Raw genomic sequence first — 12,224 nt, forward strand, 5'->3', positions numbered from 1 at the left:
TTCTAGGTTGCTTCTCTCCTTGATTAGTTTCCACCCGTTGCTTCTTGTCCTGCCTTCAGGCGCTTTGGAGAATAGCTTGACTCCCTCTTCTTTGTGGCAGCCCCTGAGATATTGGAACACTGCTATCATGTCCCCCCTCGTCCTTCTCTTCATTAAACTAGACATACCCAATTCCAGCAGCCTTTCCTTATATGCTTTAACCTCCAGTCCCCTAATCATCTTTGTTGCTCTTCTCTGTACTCTTTCTAGAGTCTCAACATCTTTTTTACATTGTGGTGACCAAAACTGGATGCAGTATTCCAAGTGTGGCCTTACCAAGGCATTGTAAAGTGGTATTAATACTTCACATGATCTTGATTCTATCCCTCTGTTAATGCAGCCCAGCACTGTGTTGGACTTTTTGGCAGCTGCAGCACACTGCTGGCTCATATTTAAGTGATTGTCCACTAGGACTCCGAGGTCCCTCTCACAGTTACTACTATTGAGCAAGGTATCCCCTATACTACTGTATACCTGTACATTTAGTTTTTCTTGCCTAAATGTAGAACCTTACTTTTTTCACCATTGAATTTCATTTTCTTAGATAGCACCCAGTGTTCAAGTCTGTACAGATCCTCCTGTATCCTAATCCTGTCTTCTGGAGTGTTGGCTCTTCCTGCCAGCTTGGTGTAGTCTGCAAATTTGATGATTTCCCCATCTATCCCCTCGTCCAAATCGTTGATGAAGATGTTGAAGAGCACTGGGCCCAGAATCTTGGCACTAACGATCTGTCCCAAAAAGATGTACTCTCTTCAGAATGATTTCCAGAGCTTGGGGCAGGAACTTAGCAGGATAGGCTGTAGGCTTAATTTTTCAGAGGTTTTACCAGTGTATAAGGAGCAAAATGGAAAAGGCCAGCATATAGCAGAATTCAATATGTAGCTAAAGGAATGGTGTAAAGGGGAAGGCTTTGGTTACACAATATCTGTAGCTGGTCCAATGAAAAAATGTACAAAAGAGATGGTTTGAATCCATCCAACAAAGGGACTGAGTTACTTGGCAATAAATTCACAAATTTTCTGGAGGAATATTTAACAACAGGGACAGTGAGTTAATTGTCCCCGGCAATCTAAAAATTATAGGGTTATCAGTGCATGTAACATAAATGTGTATGTGGACAAGAATATCAATCTTGCTGTCAAGCAAAATCAAGCTTTTAATAGTGAGTGCCACACAAAGTGCACTAACCAAACAGGTGGTAAAAAAGTAGGGGAACTCAGGCACCACACAGGTTATGTAGAAAATAAACACAGGGTCAGTCATAAAGGACTCAAATGTCTATACACCAATGCACAGAGTATGAACAGTAAGCAGGGTGAACTAGAAATTCAGGTAAATGAGGGCAGATATGATATTGTTGCCATTAAGGAAACACGGTGGGATGAAACCCACAAATGAAACACACAGGTAGAAGGATTTAAATTATTTAAAAGAAACAGACCAAACAAAAGAGGAGGTGGAGTTGCTCTCTATATAAGAAATAACTACATCTCTACAGAAATAGAGCACAACAATGATGAAAACTGTCTTAATGCATTTGGGTCAATATAAAAGGGGGGGAAATGACATTGCCATAGGTGTATACTATAGGCCACCCAACCAAACAGAGAAAATAGATGAACTGTTTGCTAGTCAGCTAACTAAGGTATGTATGAAGCACATCACAATAGTAATGGGGGACTTTAATTATCCTGACATCAACTGGGAGACAAATTCTGCACCAAGTGGAAGATCAAACAGATTCCTGACAAACCTAGCAGACAACTTTGTCTCCCAAAAAGTAGAAAAGGGAAATAGGGGATTAGCCATATTCAATCTAATCCTTACTAACAGAGATGAAATGATAGGTGTTGAAGCCACAGGAACCTTGGAGGGGAAGTGATCATGCAATATTGGAATTCAACATTCTGGAAGCACAAGCAATAGAACAGTTTTTACCTTTTGTATTTTCAGTGTTAAAGCACTGTTTAGTAAGTGTGTTCTTCTGATTAGCTAATAATCTGAAACAATTCAGAAAATAATTTACATCAGCAGAATTATCTTCATATATTTTCATAAACTACATATTATTAATGAAGGTAGGATGACTGAAAAATTACCTATTTGATATTTCTTTGGGATCATTTGTTATAGATGAATCTGTTTCTACAATCTTGGTTTCTGAATTATGACATTTCTAAAACAAAAAAAATGTATTTCAAATTAAGAGGAGTATAAAATTCTGATAGAAGATTCATTCATTCTCCTAGAGCACTAAAAATAATACTCAAGTGACTCTTATTCCTCCCTGCTACTACATTCTTTCTAACTTACCCTTTTTGTTGGAAGGAAAATTGTTGTAGTAAAATCCCAGTATTTTTGTTTGTTTTTATTGTTTTTATTTATTTTATTTTTAGCATGTCTTAAAGAATTGAACATTGGATGTTTGGACCTTGTTTATCTTTTAAGTAACTTTCCTGTTTTTATATGAAATTGTGTACTATACTGTACTGTATTTAAAAGGAAACAAAATGCATTTGATCTAAAGGACTTCATACAGTAGATAGTTCTGCTCATACTTAGACAAAAAGAATCCCAATAGAATTAAAACAGAATGATTTTTGCAAAACTATCTTTAGATGCACTACAATATTTTTAAATACATTTTATTGTGCTGAACTCATGAATGCATATTATTCATTCTGCTTTTTGTTTGCATACCTGATTTTCATTTTCTACATGGTTGAAATACATACTAGTCACTATGGACTGTCCTGCCAAGTCCTCTTTCTTTTCTGCACCTGTATTATATATGATTATGAACTCTATATTATTCAGCTGATTCTCACATAGGAATAATATAAAAGTGACATCAAAAGGGTAATCACATAGTAGTAGTCATCTTATAGTAAAAAAAATTACAATATTTGAGTAGGGTTTTCACTATTTGCACCCACCATAACACAAAATTGTCCTGGCAACACCTTTTTGGTATTATCTCCAGGCTTAATTTTTTTTTAGCTGAAGCAATGTTAACGCAGTGTTTTCCCCTTATTCCAACATGATTAAAAGATAACCTGTAAACATGTTAGGAGAGAAATCAGGTGTTTGCAATGACTCAAGGCAGAGGCTGGAGCAGTAGGACATGAATCAGCTGTAGGGATTACAAATTTCATGCTGATACAACTTTGTGCTGACCTTCTGCAAACATCCAGCTAGTATAGGCAGTAGAAACAGAGGGCACTAAGGGTAGTCCAGTGAGGCTCAGAACAACAGAAAAATATGGATATAATCTGCCCAGCATTCTACTAGAATTATTCAGATGAGAGAAATCATGGCATGAATCAGCAGCTATGCAATCTCAGCCATGAAGAACAGATGGATTCTGTGAATATTCATCAAATAAAAATTACAAATGTTGATGGCTATACTGATAAAAGGTTTTAAGAAAAGTTCTGTGTCAATTTAGATTTCAGAAATACAATAATCTTGTCCATGTTCAGTTTGAGCTAGTGATGACATCTAGGTTAAAAAATGGTGCCAGGCTCTTGGAAATGTATGCCCACAAAGGAGGTGACATTTATTTCTTGTAAGAGGAGAAATAGGGCAAAACAGAGCTCTATGGGCTCAGAGCAGGACAGTGTCTCTCTCTCCCTTGAAAGGGAAAGATGGCATATCACCATAGAAAACAAAAAATAGTCAGTTGTATTTGACTAACTAGTTCCAGTATGACTGATATAGAAACACCTGCATTTCCTGCAACAAAGATATCAAATTATGCAGGAAAGTACCTTAATATATTCTACAATATTCAGATGTACAGTATATACCTCAAAATCTCACAGCTAAATCTCTTAATATTTTGTTACCTCTGTCTGTGATCTGAAATAGTGGTTTCACAGTTGGCACACTTTGAACTAATTTCTGAAAAATGCTAGGTAGATTAAATGGTTTAAATGTGTGTTCTTTCTCATTCAATAAATGTTGACTCTCTTTGAACAAGCTGAAAGAAAGTTTTAAATCAATGAAAGAAACATGGAAATATATGAGACACATCTTTTATTTTACTTTGAAATAAAAGATAAGAATATACAAAAATGGATAATCTAATCTAATGTCCTCACTGGATAATGTCTATTGAGCAACTTGCTTAATAGAAATATGAGAAGCATAGGAAAAATACCAAATTGTTACAGAATTATTGACCTACCTATGACTAAAACTGTTAACAGAAACTTTTCTTTTTGAAAACAAGTACATTATTGCTGCAAATGTTTTGATCTAGGAGCCAACAACAACTTCTTAGAACAGTCACACCAGTGATGGGATTCAAATATGTGAACAACCGGTTCTCTGTGTGGATGCCCCTTCCAGAAGTCCATTCTGGGCCTGGGCAACAAAAAGTAGCTACCGGTTCTGCTGAAGTGGTACAAACCAGCTGAATCCCACCACTGAGTCACACCTTTTCCCAGGATCACATACGGTAGCTATTTTTTATATTTTTTAGGCAATGTAAGATGACTCTATTCCACTCTAAGGTAATCACTGCAAGGGAACTTTCACATTAGGAAAGTATAATATGAACCTTTTTGCACTAGTCAATTTATGTGTAAATATTATATTGAAAATCTGTATTTAAACCTGTTAGAACAGAAATATCTCTGCAAAATAGTAAGTAAAGCAGATACAATTTGTAATAGTATGAATTTGTAAGGGGGAAAGCTTTTGGACAGTAAAGATTTCAACATTCAGTAACCTCTTTATAACTCATGTTTTAGTGTGATAAATTTGATTTTAAAATGCCACCTTTCATCAAAATCCTTCTTTCTTTCTTGATTTTTTGCTCTTTCCTCTATCACATTAGAATCCTCTTCCATCTGTTCAGTATGCTTTTGATCTTGTGTAACATTGCCTAAATGCTAAAAGATAAAATGCATTTATTTTGTGCAAATGTTTTATTTGTTTATTTTTATCCCATCTTTATTACATTTATAAATAACTCAAGATAGAGGAGCATCTTCCTCCTCCTATTTTCCTCAACAAAAAAAAAAACACCCTAACCCTGTGAGTCACACAGCTAATCTGAAGTCACTTATTTCTGTCTAACTTTCCATGCATACATGCACAAACCAAATAGTCTTTGACTTTTCTCCTGGCAGAATGTACTTAACTAGGTGTTAGGCTTCACTTATCCCTATAATGTATTTCCTATAAATACATTTCCTTTCTGTTATAGTTATAAATATAGTTATTCATTAATCACTGCTTAGATTAGATTCCCACCTTCAGAAATACTTCAGACGCTCCAGTCTCTAATACAGGGGTGTCAAACTGCCGGTCCATGGACCGGTTGCATCATGTGGAGGCCGCACCCACCCCAGGTCCCGCAATGCGGGGAAAAAGTCACGATACGTCACGACACATAACGTGACGTGGCGAGTTTGACACCCATGCTCTAATATATTACTTTTCCACTGTGATCTGATGCAGTGACATGTTCACATAGACTGCAACATAAGCACTTACCTCTTTGAAGTAGTTCATTTTCTTTTCTAGCTCTTTTGCAGTTTTGACAAGTTCAACTGATTGCTGCTTGAGAACTGCTGCATGAGTAAGAGTTTCCTTTGTGTTCTGCTGCAGAGAAGCACTTTTATATGTTAAGGAGTCAATAAAACATACAATTTAACATTCAAATAAAAACCTAAAAGGGACCACAATTCTGCTCATAGTTACGAAGAGTTCATTTTCATTTAAATACCTGAAATCAATGAATTGATTCTCCATAATTTGGATAGTTTTATTCTCCATCCAAATTTACCATCTTGTGATTAACATCTTGATAAATCATTTGTTATTACCCCCCAAAGTATACAATATAAGACACATTCAAATATTTTAAAAATTGCTAACTTGTAACTAACATGCAACATATTGTGTTAATTTCATATAGCATTTTAATTATGTGAAATTGACTTCCAACAATTGGTCCTAGTATTTCAAATTACATTGAGGATTAGGCTACAGTGCAGTCTAGTGGCCATGGTATAATTTGTATATTAAATGCTCAAAAGTTTAGAAAACATTACATAAAACATTTGAAAAGATGAAGTTCTGCTAGCTTCTATAAATCCGGGACCAAGTTAGTGATGTTAATTCCATTTCAAATAAAACATGAAATAAAATTGCATCAATGTATTGAATGCATGTACACTGGTATTATACTCTGATAGAATAGTATCCAGGAATAAAACAAATTACTCTGCTCTTGTGTAATCCCTCCTCAAATCTCAAATTGGTTTATTGGACTGAGGGAGCTACTGAAACAAAACTAGAGACATATAGGGGGAGAGATGAAGAATAGTGAGGGCATAAGTCCATTTTTAGACATAGGCTATAAGCCAAATTTGCTTTAAATTCTATCCCCAAAATTTAAGATGCACGATGTATAATGGATGGATAACAATTTACATTTAGTAGTTCTAAAAATAATATATAACTAATTATTGTGATAGTCTTTTATTTAACTAAGTAGAATCATTTTAAACCAAATTTAAACTAGTATTTCCTATTTCCCTATATGGAGCTTGATTACACTTACGTATCCTGAATATATGAGCATTGTCCACAATTACTTCTCGTCATTCTAATTTAGTTAGTTTCTTAAATGGCAAAATACATTATTGCTACATGTGCTTATCAACTGACATAACAGCTTGCAACTATCACGATAGAATCAATAGGAGTTGAATGGATACATATGTGTGGCCCATGAAGAAAGTGACTGGAAAGGACCAGGTTCTGGAAAAAAGACGGTAATGAATTAATCCCATAACTGTTCTGCATCTTATTAAACAGCAAAGAAGGAAAACGGTCCAAGCTGTTTATTCTATTGTTCTAGTAGAAATAGTTATTAATAATAGTAATAGCAGTAATATTAGTTAATACACCCATATATGATTTTGCTCACATAGCAGTTTTACTGAGTGGGTGAGAGTTATTGCTATTGCTATCAGGAACCACAATTCCTTCCTAATATACTAAAAATCATTCAGAAAGCTATCACCACCAATCTAGTTTCTATGAATTTATGTCTAGTAACACAATATTCATGATACTCAGGTATACATCTTTTAATGGTTGTTGTCCCATCTCTTCTTTTATTAAGATAATCTTTTTTTTCTTTGAACACATTCAGTATATGAATTTTGCTAATTCTTTCCAATTTTAGTTAAACCTAAATTTTATGTCTCAGAACAATTCTACTTCATACCAATCCTGTCCAGTTTTTTTCTTTTTTTTGGCATATTAGTTTTGGGAGATGTAAATAGATACATTTATGCATACTTACAAACCTCATGGTATTTTGGAAAAAATGTAAAATTAGAAACCCAAATCAGCAGTTCTAGAAAGTGTTTATGAACTGAATATGTAGAGATTAAGTTTATGAGAATGAAAAATTAATTAATCTATGTATAAAATACAGTATTAATCCAAATAAGTAGTCTTTTAAAAAAAAAGCAAACAGACACATTAAGCATAATATGACAGATTTCAGATTAATGCAATCTTTATCAATAGCTTTTAATTTCAGGGGGAAATGCCATTTCAAATATGCCCATAAGGGAAAATATTCTGAAACAATAATTTAACTTTTATGTTTATTTTAACTCATAGTCTGCATAACTAAAGACTCTGCATAAATGAAATTAAAATTATTTAAAGCATATTTTACTGTGAAGATCTATCAATTCAGCTTCTTTCTGCTTAAGTAATTTGGAATTTTGTTGAACTTGATCTTGAATTTCTTCATATTCTTTTTTTTCACGATAATATTCTCGGGCAATTGTAGTTTCTAAATATTTTGCTTGGTGCTGCCTGAAAACTTCTTGATATTGATTCATATAATCCTGGTACATTTTTCTTTTAAAACAAGAAAATACAGTCATTTTTCACTGGTGATTAATTGTATTTTCAAAAGATTAGCACATTTTACAATATACACTCTGTTCAACTGAAGTTTTGCAACAATATTAACACCATATGCTATTATTTAATTAACTGTGAATATTTCTGACAATTTGTATTTATTATTAATACATATTATTACTATTAACATATGTGGCATCCTAATTTAACTGCCCATGAAAAAATGCTTTATATTGTTCTCAAATGCAATTTTCACTTCCATTTATTAATGAACAGAACATCAAATTATTCAGAATATAACTATTTCTAATCATTTAACAAAATATGGCTAGTAGGTCACTGGATATAAAATAGATCATTGGACATTGCTCTTCAGCTCTCAGATTCCTAAAAGGCAGATTATATATCATGAATACAGTCTGCCAAAAGACTGTATCCCTATTGCCAAAAGATATAAGGCTGTAATTTCAATGTTTTTTTTCCCATAATGTGGGTTTGTAAATCACCCTTTCCCCTTAAAATAATATTTTATATTATTTCAGAATAATTCTGTCATTGATTGATTCAGTCTTATGTATTCAATCTTTTAGCACTGTACTATATATATTTTATTAATTTTATTTTTCTTAATTTAATAAAAATATGTTTGATTTTAAAAACTCTATACTATTCTGGTTAGTAAACATAATACAGATATTTAAGTCGTAAAATGAAATGTCTTTCAAATGTTCAAATGTCTTTGCATACTTGTCTTTTTCCGTTGCTTCTTGGTAATTCTGAAGTTCTTTCTGTAAAGATTCTTCATGTTTTTTCAAAATAACATATGTTGGTTTCCAGCTAGATCAGTAAGTTTAAAATAATAATAATTATCTATTTGTTGAGCCAGCATAAGAATTGTCCGAAGTAACAAAGCTATAATATACTGTAATTCTCTCTGAACTCTTTCCAGAGTCTCAAGATCTTTTTTATATTTGGTCACCACAATATAAAAAAGATGTTAAGACACTGGAAAGAGTGCAGAGAAGAGCAACAAGGATGATTAGTAGCTGGAGGCTAAGACATATGAAGAATGGTTGCAGGAATTGGGTATGTCTAGTCTAGTGAAAAGAAGGACTAGGAAAGACGTGATAGCAGTGTTCCAAATTTTTAAGAGGTTGCCACAAAGAAGAGAGGGTCAACCTATTTTCCAAAGTATCAGAAGGCAAGACAAGAAACAATGAATGGAAACTAATCAAAGAGAGAAGCAAACTAGAACTAAGGAGAAATTTCCTAAAGGTGAGAACAATTAACCAGTGGAATGCCTTGCCTTCAGAAATTGTGGGTGCCCCATCGCTGGATGCTTTTAAGAAGAGACTGGGCAACTACTTGTCTGAAATGATATAGGGTTTCTTGCTCAAACAGGGAGGTGGACTAAATGACCTCCAAGGTCCCTTCCAATTCTGTTATTATGTTCTAGTGCACTGCATTTTTGAATGACAAGTTAAATGTTATCAGTTTGCTATTTTCCATTTTTTCCTTTAACTGCTTTATCCTGATTATGCCTCCAATATTGCAAACATTCTTCAAAGGAAAATTGTTTTAACCCCTTGATGATTTGAGTTACATTACTCTGCATATTTTCAGCTTTGTACAATTTCCTTTGGGTGCAATCTGGAAGCAATTTTAAGGAGTGCAAGCAGATATGACATCATTGCATAAATGTCATGACTTACATATTTGTAACTTGTATTGTGACATAATAGCATAATTGCATTATTATGTGATGATGTCATTGATCACTTGGCATCATTTAGACATCACTGTGTTATTATAGACAATTCTTTTTATTGATTATTTTTTAGTGATTTTGAGAATTTTTCCAGTGAAGAGAAGAATAAAGTAAAAAGAAAAGCATAAAAATGGTTTATATAAATAAATATAAGTATATACAATATACTTACATGTTACAGTTCTCTTTATTAGTATTATTTTGTCTGCATAAGCTAAGAATTGCTTCCTCACTTTTATTTATTTCTTCATGTAGGTGGCAGATTTCACTCTTTTCCCTCAAAATGTTTGCAGTATATACTGAAAATAATTTTTTACGTTGGTATATAAAGAAGTTAAGATTGAAACAAACACTTTGTGACATAGCATAGACATAAGCATCTGTTCCCAACCACAGTGACACCAAAATGACAAAACTTATTTTGTGAAATGATAAAATATCTCTAGCATTTCATATTTGTATTATGATATCACATGCAGAAATGTAAGGGAGAAAATTGCAAGGGAGAAAATAACTAAAGTGATAATAGATCTAAGATATTGGAAGGCAGAAATAAAGCTGCTATGGGAAAAGTAGTAAGAATATAAAATATTCTATAATATGAAATATTAAATATTCATGAAATATTAAATATTCAAAATGAAACTCAGTCTGCAAAAGTAAAAATAAATCCATGAATTGAACCATGGCATGATGTTTTGCTATAATATTACATCCTTTTTATATATTCATAAAATATACTCACGCTGTATCTGTTGTCTTTCATATTCCTTTGAGTAAGATGCTTGTTCAAGCTGAAAAACTGAACAAGATATATACATGTTTTGTATTGATATAAATAAAATTTAAATGTAAAAAAGAAATATGCATTTTCAGTCATAGTTTGGTCAATTTTTATTGCCATTCTACATGAATTTAAGTAGTTGAATCATAGTATGCAATTTTCCCTATTTATTCTGGCTCTAATTCTGTATCTCCAAATTACTTTTACTATTACAGTTTAGAATTATTTTTCTTGCTTACAGCGTCCCCTTGTAATATCCATTTAAATAAGCCAGAAGGCAAAATAATAGAAATGGGGAGTAGGAAAAAGCAAATTGAAAATGAGAAGTAATAGAAAAGTTCAGGGTTAACAGATCTGACCTGCAAACATCTGAATGATCTTTAGTTGTAATTCTATTCTGCTCCAAACAACATTGCTCCATATGTAATTTCTTAAACCATTGTCTGCACCAAGAAATGCTTTAATGAGACTATAACTAGTGTCATTTCTATGTAATGTTACATCCTCTCATAAAGAGATTATATAAGGGCCATCTGTACAATTAATTCAGATAATTCTAAAATTTTGAATACCTGGGATAAAAAGTTACAAATTTCTTTTGGTGACTATTTTTTAGGATGAAACTTTCCAACCTACCAAGTTGTAGCAGCAGTTTGTCCAGATTGCTTAAGAGAGTGTCAGCCATTTTGCAACCTAAATTTAAAAACAGAGAATCAAATAATATTTGTTTTATTGTTTGTTGATTTATTCTAATTTATTCTAATTCTTATATTCAAACTTATTCATTAATAATTGTTATAATCCTTATTCCCAATCCTGCAGTGTAAGTCTGATCACTCTTAGCCTCCATGCAGATGGAGAAGTAAGATCAGTGCCTCAAGTTGTGCATGACAGTTGTGTACAATACAACAATGTACTTAAAAACTTAATAATGCAAAACAAAAACTACAGCTAAATATATATATATATATCTAGGGTAGTGGCTACTTTTTGGTCTGCTGAAGTTACTGTTCAATTTCTTTTTAGAGTTTAGTATTATCACAGATACAAATAAAAACACATAATCTTTTCAATATATCCATCTGAAGCCTGTAGAAAATTCTTATACCCCCATCACTGGAGCATTATCTAAGTGAGGTAGCATCTAATTCATGAGCAGGTAAGTGTGAGGCAAGCCAAACACAGGAAGGTGGGTCAGAAGGACCAATGGACTTAGAGATAATTTCTCACAAACAGGGGGTCACCTGCTGTATCTCTCCATAGTTAGTCTCTAAATGGCTTGCTAATATGAGGTAATTTTTGTGACGCTGCGCTTCTGCCCCTTTGCTCTTCTAAGCATAGTGCTGAGCAAAAGGATGCCCCATCCTTTGCCCCTGCCTGGATATGTCTAGTCCCCACTCATGGATCCATATGTCAAATAATTTTGAAATTTAAAAAATACCCTCCTGGATTTTTTAAAAAATCTTTACAGACCAAACCAACTGGATTGTACCCTTCCTTTATCATATCTCTTCATTGCCCACTTAGCCATCTTTTTTTATTTGTTTGTTTTTCCTTATAGGAAAGGGTTTCAGTATTCCCTAAATGTATTTATTTTGAACCAGCTCTTTTGACAATAATGTGATCTATAGGCATCAGCAACTAGATTTATCTTCACACTTGAAAAAAACAAAAACCCGTGCTTGTTGATTTCTGCAAACTGAGACCCAGCAGCAAATTATGGCAATT

The 12,224-nt window shown here is 33.2% G+C and overlaps 1 protein-coding gene across 1 annotated transcript in view; it reads right to left on the minus strand.

Moving 5' to 3' along the window:
* The window catches only part of LOC114923521 (protein SIX6OS1-like), a gene marked incomplete at its 5' end in the record, with an annotated part of 20,331 nt that extends 9,142 nt beyond the window's left edge, over window positions 1-11,189 (minus strand). The window contains 11 exons of the mRNA XM_029286600.1: window positions 1,978-2,039; window positions 2,139-2,215; window positions 2,740-2,819; window positions 3,888-4,021; window positions 5,486-5,665; window positions 6,774-6,816; window positions 7,751-7,938; window positions 8,692-8,781; window positions 9,885-10,011; window positions 10,458-10,514; window positions 11,133-11,189. Of these exons, the coding sequence (XP_029142433.1) occupies window positions 1,978-2,039; window positions 2,139-2,215; window positions 2,740-2,819; window positions 3,888-4,021; window positions 5,486-5,665; window positions 6,774-6,816; window positions 7,751-7,938; window positions 8,692-8,781; window positions 9,885-10,011; window positions 10,458-10,514; window positions 11,133-11,189 (1,095 nt within the window). The remainder of the gene's footprint in view (window positions 1-1,977; window positions 2,040-2,138; window positions 2,216-2,739; window positions 2,820-3,887; window positions 4,022-5,485; window positions 5,666-6,773; window positions 6,817-7,750; window positions 7,939-8,691; window positions 8,782-9,884; window positions 10,012-10,457; window positions 10,515-11,132) is intronic.
* Between the last annotated feature and the right edge of the window lie 1,035 nt (window positions 11,190-12,224).

Source organism: Protobothrops mucrosquamatus, unplaced genomic scaffold (genome assembly GCF_001527695.2).
Source record: "Protobothrops mucrosquamatus isolate PMUCROS unplaced genomic scaffold, P.Mucros_1.0 scaffold4213, whole genome shotgun sequence".
NCBI classification, from domain to species: Eukaryota; Metazoa; Chordata; class Lepidosauria; order Squamata; family Viperidae; genus Protobothrops; species Protobothrops mucrosquamatus.